Source organism: Ictidomys tridecemlineatus, chromosome 14 (genome assembly GCF_052094955.1).
Source record: "Ictidomys tridecemlineatus isolate mIctTri1 chromosome 14, mIctTri1.hap1, whole genome shotgun sequence".
Lineage (NCBI taxonomy): Eukaryota > Metazoa > Chordata > Mammalia > Rodentia > Sciuridae > Ictidomys > Ictidomys tridecemlineatus.
This window is the reverse complement of record NC_135490.1, coordinates 36,736,246-36,751,178: the sequence shown is the minus strand read 5'-3', so window position 1 is coordinate 36,751,178 and position 14,933 is coordinate 36,736,246. Positions and strand designations below refer to the sequence as shown.

The window sequence follows — 14,933 nt, the reverse complement described above, 5'->3', positions numbered from 1 at the left end:
CCTCCCTCCCTGAGGCCCATCCCTCCCTACCTTTCCCCGTGGGTGATGTCCTATCCTACACAGTTGTGGCGTGGATCTTGTTCAGGATCATGGTCTTATGGCAGTAGGAACCCTTCCTCTTAAAAGCGAGGCCTGACCACACCTGTAATCCCAGCTTCTTGGGAGGAGGACACATGATTGTAAGGTCAAGACCAGTCTAGGCAACTTAGCCAGACCCTGTCACAAACTAAATAAGTAAAAATAAAAAGGCCTGGGGATGTAGCTCAGTGATAGAGCACCCCTGTGTTCAATCCCCAGTATGAATAAAAGAAAACAAAGGCCGAGAATTTAGAATTGACATAACTATTATAGCACTATTTACATCCTTCCACTCTGATCAGAGCAGTCACATACCAGACCAAACTGCAGGGAAAGGAGAATAGGCCCCAACTTAGTTTTTCTTTTTTATTGTAAATCGATAATTTATAACTGTATAAATTTATGGGGTATGAAGTGCTATTGTAATTTATAAATACACTGTGGAATAATTAAATTAAGCTAACATATCCAGAGACTTCAACTTGTAACTGGAGGAATAGCAAAGAATTTGTAGCCACCTATAATATGCCATAAATGTAATATCTATTAGCATATATACTTGATAAACTCAAAGCTTTTCCACATACAAAAATACTACCATGCCAAGTCCTCAACAGTTTGAAACATATGGTTTTCTTAGATCATAGGGTGCTATTACGCATATTGTGTGCAATTTTTTTTATTTAGTGGTGATGGTAATCAAAATTCTCTCAATTTTATTATTTCTTTGATTTGTATATGTGTGTTTTATGACCAGCATTCTGAGTTGTAGGAGCGTGTACTATGCTTTTTATGACATACAACTAAGATCTTAGAAGCATTAAGAATAGTTTATTAATGCCCAGGGTATCATTGTAGCCTACCTAATACCTTTGATTTACTAAAGTCACAAAAGTTCCATTGGCTTGTTTTATGGATATAACTTTCTCCATATGGTAAAGCACAGTTTTCTACAGGTGTTCTACAAGTCTGGTCTACTGACATCTAAGGAATTCAACTCTGGGGTCAGAGAGAATAAAAAGCAAAAGACCTAATAAAAACCACATGTTAACCATTAATGTTCATTTACCAAATCTTGCTTAAACTCTTGTATTCTTAAAGCTAATTTCATCCAATTGCTTTTTAATTATAGTCTCTTGTTCAGAGTTGCAAATATAATGGCTTTTTAATATAACTTGCACTGTTCTGTGTCCAATGTAGGATGTAATCATGCAATTTATTCAGTCAAAGCCAGTGCATCAGGTAATTAAAACATGAGCACACACGGATTTCTACACATGCTTATACCCAGGAGGAAAATAATAGAAAAATCTGACAAATCTGCTATTGAATAAAATGCTAGAAATCCTATGTGCACCAACATATATTGGTGAAAAGCAGAAGTCAGTCATGGTTGGAAGACCTGTGCACATAGAAGAAATCCGAAAAATTGATTTAAAGTAGGATGTGAGTAGTATGATACATTTTAAACTAATTATAGACTCTCCTATTTCTTTTAGAGGAATAAGACAGAAAAAAAAAAGATAACATTTAAGATTATTTTCACTACTGATAAAAATGACCAAAAAAGATGTAACAAAAATTCTTGGAATAGAGTAAATATGTGCCTACATATATATGCACAAACCCATCTGTAGCATTTTTCTTTTATTAAGCATGTATTACTCTAATAGTTGTTCACCTTTATTTCAGTTTTCAGACTTATCAGATTTATAAAAATAATACTAGTAATTCTTTCATCAGCCATTTTGAATTATGCATAATTTACTGGTTTAAAAAACAAATTAAACCATATTTTTATACACTTAATCAATCTATAAGTTATTAAGAGTCTACTAACTTATATTAATAATAAAAAAGTGATGGTCTCTAAGATGTTCACTTCTTTAATCAATTACATTTATTTACATGAATAATAATGTATTTGAGAAAAAAAACACAAAGAATATGATCCTTTTTGAGGATTAAAAATAAAACACTTAGGAATAAATTTAACCAAAGAAATGATAGATCTATACACTGAAAACTGTAAACATTGTTGAAAGAAATTGAAAAAGACAAATGGAAAGGTATCCATGTTCACTGGTCAAAAGAATTAATACTGTTAAAATATGTATACTAGAAAAAGCAACAGATAACTTCATTGCAATTCTATCAAAATATCAGTGCACTTTTCACAGAAACAAAAAACTCTAAAATTGGAGGTAACACTTTCTGATTTCAAATTATATTAAAACACTATAGTAATCAAAAAAGCAGGGAACCAACATAAAAGCAGACACATCGACCAATGGAGAGAACTGAAAGTCTAGTAGTAAATACAAGCATGTTCACCAATTTTGCCAAGGCCACCAGGAAGACATAGTAAGCAAAGGATAATCTCTTCAGTGAATGCCCTTAGGAAAACTGGATATCCACATTCAAAAATATGAAAATGGACCATTACCTCACATCATACACAAAAATAAACTCAAAATGTGTTAAAGGCCTTGATAAGTTGCTGCGGCTGTCTTTGAACTTGTGATTCTCCTGCCTCAGCCTCCCAGGCTGCTGGGATTACAGGCATGTGCCACTGTGCCAGGTCCACATACCTTCTTCCTCTTACATTCTCAGCAGTTTTAGGGTTTCTCTTTGGAAGAAAGATGGAAGAAAGGAAGGAATGAAGGGTGGGAGGAAGAAACAAAGGGTAGGAGGAAAGGAGGAAAGGGGGTGCAGAGGGAGAAAGGAAAGACAAGATGGCTAGGAGGCTAGTCAAGCATCATTCTATTCCCAAACCAGGATTTAACTAAACCCTGAAATCCAGATACACAAGTAGACACTCCAAGAAAGAGGAGTCTAAAAAGTAAACCAACCTCAACAGGGGAATCCTGTCTTGATCCCTCCTGGTGCCCTAGGTCTCAGTTCTCAAGATCTTGCAGCCTAAAATCTGCTTGCTCTTTGTTTAGCCTTCAGAGATGTAGTGTGTTATGCGACTATGAAGTTGAAATCCATAGGGGACCCAGTCAAACACACTGCTGTCAAAGCAAAAACTAGACAAACATACATGCTTTATCATCTTGATTAAATACCAAATTCCAATCCTAAATTCTATACTTAGGTGTTTGTTTTAGGGAAATGCTAAACTTGTGAGTGGATTGTGTACCTAATGTTCTTTTAGAGACTTAAGACCCACATTTCTACAGAAGTGATGGTAGAAAACCCACACCAAATATATTATAAATTAAAAAGCAAAATTCCATAAGTCCCCAGTAACTAGTTTATACTGAAGTCAAAATTTAAGCCCTAGATTGCTCAATGCCTTGCTAAATTGCTGAGACAGGTATCAAACTTATGATCCTCCTGCCTCAGCCTCCCAAGTCACTGGGATTACAGGTGTGCACCACTAAACTTGACTTAATTTTTGTTTTTACTTTAAAATACTTACTTTTTGGCATTTCTAAAATCAAGATTAGTCTTTTAAGTTAATTCATTTATTTATTCACTGCCTTTTTTTCCTCCAAAAGCTGTTAAATTTATGTACCTATTAGCTTAATTTCCAGGTATCTTAAATATTAAAGGACATTTTAACTATACCTGATTATTTATAACATTAATGTAGGGAGTTCCTTCAAAGTTTGATTGCCAGACTGGGAGTTCAAAGTGTTTGTTAGAAGTGCCTGCCTACAGTCATTGAAAGCTTGTGTTCAAATCTTATTACTGGGTTTAAAAAAAAAAAATCTGGCATGATTTATGCAACTTGTTTTTTCTTAATGGACATTAAAATTATGAACTTACTATTACAAATATGATTCAGTTAATATTCTTGAACAAATACCTTCTTACATTCGTGGAAACATTTCTACAGATTCCTAGGAATAAAAATATTGGGGCTGAAATATTGCACATGTTCTGTGTTCCCCTCAGAATTCATACTTTTAGGTCCCAACCATCAGTACCTCAGAATGTGAACTTGCCAAGGAGAGAGCCTGGAACAGACCCTTCCAGATCTAGTCCTCAGAAGCAATCAGCTCTGCCAACCCTCCTGATTTTGGACTGATAGCCTCCAAAACTATGTATGAGATAATACAGTTCCACTGTTAAAGCCACCCAGTCTGTGTCATTGCTGTGAGAACCCTAGGAAATTAACAGAGCACACTTGCAAAATATCTTCCAAATGACTGTAACCATTTATACCTTACCATGTATGAGGGTAAGATCCACTACATGCTTCACCAATACCAAATATCAACCTTTATAATGTTTTGCTTATTTTTAAGGACAAATGAATTCTCTTTTTTTTTTTTTTTTTTTTGGTGGTGCTGGGGATTGAACCCACGGCCTTATGCATGAGGTAAGCACTCTACCAACTGAGAGCTATATCCCCACCCCGAATTATCTCTTTTTAATACAAGCTCTTCTGATTTTTTGAACCCAAATTTAGCACACTTGTAGGGTTTTATGTTCTTTTGTTTTGAAATATATAAAGATGGATTCAATTGGATTAACACTACCAAATAACCACTCAAATATACAATTTTAATGTAATTTGATACAATGATGAAAACAAAAACTATATTTAGCTTTAAAGAATATCCCCTCACTTGTTGACTTATCTATTGCACAATATTCATTATTTAGGACTACCATACAAATCATGAAATATATTTTTGAAAATTAAAAACTATACAAATTAGAAACTACAAAATTAAGTCATCTTCATCTGTGTAGTACGTGAAAACAAGTTGCACATCCAGTAATCCAATAGCTATTGAGGATTACATCTTTGAAGTAAATATATCTGATCTTTCTGTTGGAAGTACACTAGAATACACAATGTTCTTAAAATGTTATTGCAGAGTAGAAGAGCATCTTAGTAACACTAAAACCATGCCTTTTATGGTGGCAATTTTAACTTAAAAGACCCTGCCAAGAAATAATAGCCCACGAGGATATTTGTCCCGAGTCACTCTTTCATTAAAGCTTATATTCTATCTGAGGCTCATTTTCCATCTTCTTCCTCATTTATTCTGCTTTGTCTTCAAATGAGTTAAGAAGTGCACTTTCAGGTTATTTGACTGAACAAACCTCTTGTCACAGCCTGGAAAGGTACACGCAAAACGTTTCTCCCCAGTGTGGATGCACAGATGTGTTCGCAAATTGAAGTCCAGAGAAAAGCGCTTTCCGCACCCTTCAAAGGTGCACTGGTAGGGCTTCTCTCCGGTATGAACCAGAAAATGCCTCTTTAGTTTTGAGCTCTCTGAGAATGTTCTCCCACATTCTGCACACACGTGATCTTTGGGACCAGGAACAGGGATGTCGCTTCTCAGGGAAGATTTGTTATTCGCCTTTTTTTGGCGTGTATTTTTCCCTCGCTTCTTTCTAGCAAATCCTGTGAGCTGTTCCGGATCTGCTCTGTCGTTGGTGCAGGGTCTCCCTGTGGGAGGAGGCTTTTTGCCTGTCCCGTATTCAGAACACCCACGTCGTGAATTCTCTTCACCGGTCTGCTGAGGAAGCTCTGGTGTTGTCCCCTTTTTCACATATTCCAAAGAAGATTCAAGAAGGGAGCTGGCTTCAAAAATCTGCTCGGGAAGGTCTTGACCTAATCCTTTCTCCAGGCAGTCCAAGGACTTAAAAAGTGAATCTTCTCCCAGGATAGATTCAGAAAACTCTCCTCTGAGTAGGCATTCTATGTAACCGTCCTGGAAATCATCCTCTCCAATAGCCAGAGGGCTGAGCTCACAGCTAGGGTCTTTGTCATTGTCAGCCCAGGAACTGCTGGGGGATTCCATTTCTGCCTGCTGGGCCTGGCTTGGCTTGCCTAACTTTTTTCAGGGTGCTTCTACCCACATCTTTACGACCAGGAGTTTTGCACCAGAAATAGTATCAATGACTTCCATGTAGTAGTAATCTGGGATGGTCATCACCAAACACCTGCTTTATGAAAATAATCTTGAATTGGAACACACTCTAATATTAAAGACATCATCAGAAAATGACCTAAAACACTGACCTAGAGCTCACCTTTCAATTACCATTAATGCTACACTTACATGTTCTCTGATAACCATACCCGCTCACCCCCCCCAAAAAGAAAATGCATCCTGGAATAAGATGGATTACCTGGGTACCCCATAAATTTTCTGACTTAATGACTCATCTAATATTGATTGTGCACTCATTAAGGTGCTAGCCCTACTCTTGTCTACATATTGTTTGTGATTCTTCAGTAGAAGTTTGCAATCTTAAATAGAGCCAAGCAAGCAAACCTTTACTGAGGTGTTTGGTGGCAACTGATTAAAACCTAAAGGGGATGAAGGAGTAGATAAAGATGCTCCTGTTTTCTTATGTAACTGTTGTGAAACTGATATTAAATAATGCATGTAAAGTGTTTGGCACAATTCATGGTGCAGAGCATATACATGCTGAATACTTAACATGAATTAGTACTATTTTATAATCCTTTTATCCATTTTGTAAGTGTATGTTGGATCCTGTAACCTCACTAAGCTGGGGATGACAATCTTTTTCTGTAAAAAGCCAGATTTAAGCTTTGTGTGCTCTCTTATCTCTGTTGAAACTCCTCAATCCTGTTGTAGCAGGAAGTAATCAACAGATAATCCATGAAGGAATGAGACTGGCTGAATTACAATAAAAATCCAAGAGAGGCTGGATTTCTCCCATGGGCTACAATTTGCCTGCTCATTGTTCTAGAAGTTAGGGATCCAGAAAATAAGGCACACAATATCCATGGCACTCTATCTCTTCTGACTACAAGCCAAAGTCAAAGCACAGGGTAACTAACTTAGCTCTGAAGTTTTACATTTCCTTAAGACTATAAAAGAACCTTTAAAACTTACAGTACAAATACGTTACTGCTATTCTTTGAAGAGTGGTTTGCTTAATGATACAATCCTGTACCTGATAAAGGCACAAACAAAAGTCCCTCTTCCTAGTCAGTCCATTTTAAATAACTGAAATTTGATTTGATGCTTGCCTTTCTTTCCAAGCTGATCTCTTGCCATCTCTAGTGCTCCTGTTTTATTATTCAGCAATAATAAACTCTCTCCAATGAAGCAAACAAGCATGGAAGCCTGTTTCCCACTAAAACTTCAGCTTTCTCAGGCTGCCCTCAATTCTTTTACATCCCCAAGCTCAGCATTCACTATCTCCCTATCTCATATGGATCAGAGCTCCATGATAATAATCTTGAATTGGAACATATTCTAATATTAGAGACATCATCAGAAAGTGACCTTAAAACACTGGCCCAGAGCTCACCTTCCAATTACAGAATGCTACACTTCCATATTCTCTGATAACCATACCCTCTCAACCCCAATGGGCAGGCAAACTGTTGCCCATGAGAGAACTCAAGACTCTCTTTGTTTTATTCAGCCAATCTCATTCCTTTATGGATTATCTGTTGATTACTTCCTGCTACAGGAAGCAAGTGTTTATTTATTTAAGGTCTGTCTTACCTGCTAGACTGTAAGCTCTGTGAGAGCAAAGGCCTCTTTGGTCTTGTTCCAGCACTGTACTAAAAAAAAAAAAAAATGAGTTTATGAATATTCATTAGATATTGCATTGGTGAGTTAATTTTCATCTGATAAAATTAATTGACTAGAAATTTATTCAGAGCTTTAGACACATAATGCATTAGTTTAAAAAAGTTGGCTGTCAATGGAGCAAGCTGTTAACTGGAAAGACATCTAATGAGATCAGAGAGGTATTTTATAAATTTACCAGCATCCAAGAATAGACCTTACTTTTCTGGGCTAATTATTATTTGTCATGTCTCTGAACATTACACTGGTTTCACAAAAATACGCAAGATTGTGAGCATGACATAAAATTGAAATGGTAATGTACCAAAGTATTATCAAAAATGGTTAATATGGCAAGCATCTACTTCTAGGTAGGGGAAATAACTATAGGAAAAACTTACTGGGTAAACATGAGATGAGGACAAAATTTGAATACCAAACATGAATACTTAATGACCGAGATTAGCCTAATTTTATATTTCTCCAACAGGTTAGAAGTACTTCACAAGATGTTGTTATTTAATTAATTAATCAATTCACATGTATTTAGAACTCAATATCGTTTTAAGTGCTGAACTCAGAACAATGAAAAGGATATTAAGTCCATGGTCATCATAGCACTTTCCTCTTATCCCTGTGGGAAGGATAAAAGGCAGCCAATGGTAAATGAAACAAGCTAAAAATTGAGAAAAAAAATTGGTATGGAACCCCCCCCCCAAAAAAAAACACCCACCCGAGTGGGCACAGTGGTGCACACCTGTAATTTCAGTGACTTGGTAGGTTACAGAAGGATCACAAGTTTGAAGCCAGTCCAAGTAAATTAGTGATGCCCTAAGCTTTGGGGATGTGGCTCAGTGGTAAAGTGCCCCTGGGTTCAGTCCCCAGTAATCAATCAGAATGATTAAAAAAACAAAAAAAAGTAACTTTGTCTGGAAAAACTTCCAAGAATGAGACATTAGAGTGAGACCTGAAAAAGAAAGAAGGTGTTGGTCCCGTGAGACAGGTTGGAAGAGTATTCAGCCCAGGACGCAGCAGGGTGGAGGAGAAAGGAAGCCGTGTTTGCTGTAGAATCCCAGTGGGCAAAGAAGGTGGTAGTCAGAGTTAAGGTTGGGGAGGACAGTGCAGAACCTTGTGGGAAGCAATTTGCAATGCATATCAAAACCAAAGAAAACCCTTAAGGAGTTTCACACTAAGAACCATTGCTGAGATTAACCGTTTACTTTTGGCTGCCGTATGGAGAATGGACAAGAGTGAAAGACTAATTAATTAAGAAATTCAATCATCTAACTGACTCAGGGTGCTTGGGCCGAGGTGGGTCTGAAACGCAGGAAAGGTGGGAAAATAGAATCTCCTCTGGGGCGCTTTACCACTGAGCTATATCCTCAGTCCTTTTTATTAATTTTTTTTAAAATTTTGAGATAGGGAGGGACTAAATTGCAGTGGCTGGTCTACAACTTGCGACCCTCCTGCCTCAGCCCCCAGAGTCCATGGGATTACCGGCGGGAGCCACCACGTGTGCCCGTTTTAGGACCTTTTACGCTTGTTGGTGGATTGGATAAAGGGCGTAAGGGAAACAAGAATCGAAAATGAGCTGTCCTAGGTTTTATTGTTGTCGGGTTTTTGGGTTTTTTTTTTCTTTCTTTTTTTGATTGCTAAAGTAATTGAGGTGGATAGTAGTGCTATTTCTCAAAAATCAGTGAAGAGGGAAAGAAAAGATAGGCCTACTGTCTTATCAATAATTTAAACATTTTAATATAAAATAAACCTCGCCATATTGAAATAAAATATTTACATTAAATGAAACAAAATTAAAAAAAAAAAAACCCGTAACTTCAAGGAAATTTCAACCAGGCATTCGTTGGCTTCCTTCTAAGTGTATTTACTTCCCCTAAATCTCTTGTAAAAGTGTAGAGGGCCAGTGTCCCCTAACAGCTAGCTGTCAACAGTCTAAGCCGTAGAAGTTGAGTGATCAAAACAGGCTTGGACTTAGATAAACCCGATTCATTCGTACATTAGAATACATCCCCCTTCCCTGCACCCATATCAGAAAAAAAAAAAAAAAAAGTTTCGTGAAACAAGACTTACCCATGCAACTAGGATGCGCTCCCAAGAGTTTCAATTCCATTCCCTTTCAAAGGTAAGAGAAAGGAATTGCTGCTGCCCGCTCAACCAGAGTCTACTATGCCACGTGCTCTGCTTCTCGGATCCCTTAGACTAATCCTTTAGGTGGACACAGGGAAACGGGCTACACCCACAGGGCTGAAAAGTAGGTGTAGCCCATTAGTTTGGAATTTCCGAGGAAAAGCGCCAACCAGTCACGGAGGGCGGGGAGATGGGTGTGGCTCCGCACCTGGCCTGCAGGTAAATACCCGCTGGCTCCCGCCAGAGCAGCGTCACCTTCAGCGGGGCTGGAGGGGTTAAAGCGCTTCTGGGTGGCTGCGGTGGCCCGGCCTCAGCCAGGCACCAAAAAGCCTTTGAATCCCAATCGCCTGGCTTTAGCACGCAGAACGTACTCAGTAGGTGTCTATTGAACGAGTGAACATAGGTGAAATGAAATTTAAGCTTTTAGGTATCAATGAATACAAATCAAGCGTAGGAGGCAATTTTTATTCCTGGAAATGCAAGTTTGCTCTAATACACACCCACAAGTCTCCCCCTGCACTCTCCCCATCTCCACTCCCCCTCCAACAGTCCTAAATAAACTGTCTCTGTCCATCTCTCTTTTTTTTTTTTTCCTTAGCTATTCCAGTGGCTTTTATATCCCTAGAAGTAACACAATTCACTTGGAAGCTTAGGTCAATCAATGTTCACCATTGGACAGGGTCTACTGAAATTTAACAGTTCGTATAAATACACTCACCCTATTAAAACAAAAACCAAATCAATATTTAAAACCTCTTAAATTTTTACCGTAAAGCTTCTCTGTGGTTCACCTATCTGGCAGCAGTCCTGTACTTTTTTTTTTTTTTTTTTTTTTGAACCAGTTTCAATTGTGAGATTGCAAAAGAAAAGATTTTCCAATGGGGATATATTTGAACTTTCTATTTATTATTGGCTGGTATTGTTGCCCAAAGCTCAGTCCTTGTCCCCATACTATTCCAATAACGATAACACGGTTTGGAGAAAAAGGAAAAAGAAGCTTTATTGTTTTGCTAGCAAAGGAGAAACACAGGGGACTCCTGTCCCCAAGGCTGTGATTCTGCCCATTCACAGTTAACAGGGGGCTTTTTTTTTTTTTTTTAATTTATTTTTTTATTGTTGGTCATTCAAAACCTTACACAGTTCTTAATACATCATATTTCACAGTTTGATTCAAGCGGGTTATGAACTCCCAACTTTACCCCGTATACAGATTGCTGTATCACATCAGTTACCCTTCCATTGATTGACATATTGCCTTTCTAGTGTCTGATGTATTCTGCTGTCAGTCCTATTCTCTACTATCCCCCCTCCCCTCCCCTCCCCTCCCCTTTTCTCTCTACCCCTTCTACTGTAAATCATTTCTTCCATTTGTATTATCTTGTCTTACCCCTCCATTACATAGTTCTTGATATATCATATTTCACATTTTGATTCAAGTGGGTTATACACTCCCATATTGCCCCTTATACAGCTTGCAGAATCACATCAGTTTCACTTCCATTGCTTTACATATTGCCATCCTAGTGTCTGTTGTATTCTGCTGCCTTTCCTATCCTCTACTATCCCCCCTCCCCTCCCCTCCCCTCCCCTCCCCTCTTCTCTCTCTACCCCCACTACTGCAATTCATTCCTCCCCCTTGTATTATTTTTCCCTTTCCCCTCACTTCCTCTTGTATGTAATTTAAGAAGTGATCCAGAGAAAATGATGTTAGAGAGAAGAGATCAGGAAGAAGTAGTTTAGGGGAAAAAAAGATTGGGGGGGAAAAGAAGTAAGTTTCAAAGCCACAAGGGATATAGTAAAAGCATCAAATGAACATGAACCCCTGTTACAGTATCCCCCACTAAGCAAACAGGCATCCCGTGCATTTAAATCAAAGTTAGATAAAACTTCCTCAGCTCCTTACCTGAAAACATTGTATTCACAGGTGAATTTCTGAAGGCAGAAATGCATGTGTGTATATATATTCATCTCCCCACCTAGCCCTCCTACTAGGAAGAGAACCCAGGGCCTTGCACATGCTAGGCAAGGGGTCCACCACTGATCTACATTCCAGCCTTTTCTGTTTTACTTTGAGATGTCTTGCTAAATTGCCAAAATTAGCCCCTTCTTGGAGCTTGGGATTCTCCTGCATCATCCTTTTTTAATCCTTGGTATGCTGCTGATTGAACCCAGGTGCACTTAACCACTGAGCTTAGCCCAGCCCTTTCTATTTTTAATTGTGAGATAGCCTAATTTACTGAGGCTGAATTTGAACTTTCCATCCTCTTGTCTCAGCCTCCGGAGCTGCGGGGACTGCATCAATCTTTGATTGTGTTACTGCTGTTGACCGGTGACGAGTTCTTGCTCCCCGATGTTGAAGAATAACACCAAAGAAGCACGCAGAGGCAAGGTCAGAGTAGAAATTAGAAATTTATTAAAGGACAGAAGAAAAGACTTCTCCCGGAGGAAGAAGGGGACCCAGAAGGTGGAATCCGTGGAAGTGCGGTTGTTTCCCCTTTTTATAGTTCTTTCAGTCATGGAATGTAGGTTAGAAGGCCCCAGGGGTGGGACACAGGTGGGCCAAAGAAGTAGTCTGAGCAGCAAGAACTTCATTATCACTTCTTTGTGATGGGCTATCTCCAAATCTGCTGGGGGCTATTCATTAATACTTCTTCCAGGTGGACTTTGGCCTAGGGCCTCTTCAGGATCTTATTAACATTCCATGAGTTGTCCTGTTTTCCCGGAGTCATTCTCAGCATGGCCTCCATTTTAGATTTCACTCGGTATTAGACCCAATTTACCTAACTACACTAACTACCTAACTTTAAATCTGGCTTCAATTGGCTGGGATTATAGACATGGGTCACTACGAAGATTGAAGGCAGAAATATTAAACAAAACAAATAAAAATAAAACAAAACAAAAACAACAACAAAAAACCACCTCCCTTCTGGTCTCTTGGTGTCTCGAAATGGTTATTTTAGAAACCACACAGGCCAAATTCTCACATAGGTGGGCACCACCAGCCCCTCCCCCTTTTTTTGGTGATAAAAATATAAATGCCTGGGTTTTAATATTTTTCTCTCATGTGTGGAAGCTAGAGGAAAAAAGGAAAGAAAGGGATCTCATGAAAACAGAAGGGAGACCAGGAGGGTAGAAAAAGGGGGCCAGGAGTTAGGAGAGCGGGGGCAAGAGAAAGTACCAGGAATAAAATTGATCAAAATATGTTATATGCCTTTAAATATATACTACAATGAAATGCACTATTCTGTATAATTGTTATGCACCAATAAAGAAAGAAAGAAAGAAAGAAAGAAAGAAAGAAAGAAAGAAAGAAATACATCTTCAATGAACCCAAGAATCTTGAGCAAAGCATTCTTTCCATGATTTTCAATGCAGTGACACTAAGTCCCTTTCCTTACTGGATGGACAGGCTTACTCAAACAGAAACACTCCTCTCTTCAGCCTACTTCATTAGAACCACACCCTTTTGTTGTCACTTCCTTAACTATTGCCATAGTACACACAAAAACCAGATTAATTTATAATCCCCGCCAGGAAGGGGATGTAGCTCAGTTGGTAGAGTGCTTGCCTCCAATGCAGAAGGCCCTAGGTTCAATACCACAAAAAAAAAAAAAAAAAAGAAAGAAAGAAAGTGTGCTTAGGGCCTTGCTAAATTGCTGAGGCTAGCTTTGAATTTGGGGTCCTCCCTCCTCAGCCTCCTGAATCACTGGGATTATACAGGCATGTGACACCATGTCTGGCTGATTTCATATTTTCTACAATTAAAATTAGTGCAAAAGTCCCTGATGAACAAAATATCCAAATTTTAAATAAAGACAGTCAGAGGATCCCAGTCAATTAACCAAGGTTTTAAATATCAAAATGCACCTATCCATTGATACCAGGAGCCTAAGGCTTTGGTGTAATGTGAAGCACTAATAGGAGAAAATCCTGAGATTCTGGGAAGATTTCCCTGCTGTGATCTGAAGCAGGACAGTTTGGAAGGCATAATCTCCCTGACAATAGAAAGGAAATTTAGCTATGGAAGTGGGAAGAGTGAGGCTGTATGGAGAGGAGGAGCAAGTCCAGCTCCAGAGCCTCTGAGACATGATAAAAATTTATATCTGTACCCCAAGATGAATGGGAATGGGGGAGTAAAAGAAAACATGCATCATCCACAAATGCTTATTGACCTTAAACTTGCAAAATATTATTTCATTACTGGGACTCAGTCTATCTCCATTTGATTTAGCTAATTTTAATTGAATGCTTTACATGCCCAGTCTCATTTTATCTTAAAATCCTGTTTACAAAATGGTTATTATTACTATACTGTTATAATTTCATTGGCATTTTCAAATGATAACCCTGAGGTATAACGAAATTTTACTGGCTAAACTCAGATTAGAGCCCTAGTATGCTTAATTCTTTGAGATGTGTCATTGTGGTCTAGTATAGTATTTCACAAACTCCACAGTTGTATTTTTCATTAAAAAATCCTTCCCATTATTTGCTGTGATTTATAATACTTTTTCAAACTTGTTTGATCCCGATAGCAATCTTATGAATTGTTATTATCCACTTTATGAATGAGGAAATGGAAAGTCAGTTATGATAAATGCCTTATTCAAAACCACACAAGTATTAAATTTATGCAGCAGACTTTAGACCCCAAATCTTGCTATCCTGAAACAAAATTTAAATATAAAGTTAATTTTTCCAAGTTCAGTCAATTGTTTAAAGAGCTTATTAATGTAGTATCGATACGAGTTCTGCTCCCTCACATGTTGAAGTCTGAACATTAGAGAAGCTCGCTGAGGCAAGCATATAAAGGAGGGTTTATTTATAAAGGGGTAACCTAGACTTCTCTCAGGAGGGAGAAGGGGGCCATAGCTGGTGTCCTAGTTCTGCCCTTTTTATATGTTCTATGTTTTCTTTGTTCTCCTACCTTCTCCCCCTTATCTTTCTCCTCACTGCCTTCGTGACCAGGCATTTGACCAGGCCTAAGAAATGCTCGGTGGGAGAGCCAAAGGGTGAGGAACAGATGAGCTGAAGGGGGAAGGGCAGGATGGTGCAGCCCAGGACACATTAATTAACAACTTTATAGCTCCCTGGGGTGGGGGGGGCAATTCCTGGGACAGGTTACCTTAGCAACTGGTTGGAGCAAGGGGAGGTTCTAGATAAGGGTGGAGGAAGGGCTCTGAAGGA

At 38.5% G+C, this 14,933-nt stretch overlaps 2 protein-coding genes across 2 annotated transcripts in view; both read right to left on the bottom strand.

Annotated features, from left to right (window-relative positions):
- Positions 1-4,657: 4,657 nt before the first annotated feature.
- On the bottom strand, positions 4,658-5,928 carry Zfp42 (ZFP42 zinc finger protein). Its single transcript, XM_005329252.2, has one exon. It carries the CDS (start codon positions 5,844-5,846, stop codon positions 5,076-5,078), a length of 771 nt encoding a protein of 256 aa, XP_005329309.2. The 5' UTR covers positions 5,847-5,928; the 3' UTR covers positions 4,658-5,075.
- Positions 5,929-9,881: 3,953 nt separating this feature from the next.
- The window catches only part of LOC101958582 (disintegrin and metalloproteinase domain-containing protein 20), a 187,931-nt gene continuing 182,879 nt past the window's right edge, over positions 9,882-14,933 (bottom strand). Inside the window, exon 5 of the mRNA XM_013360279.4 lies at positions 9,882-10,125. Within this exon, the coding sequence (XP_013215733.4) occupies positions 9,882-10,125 (244 nt within the window). The remainder of the gene's footprint in view (positions 10,126-14,933) is intronic.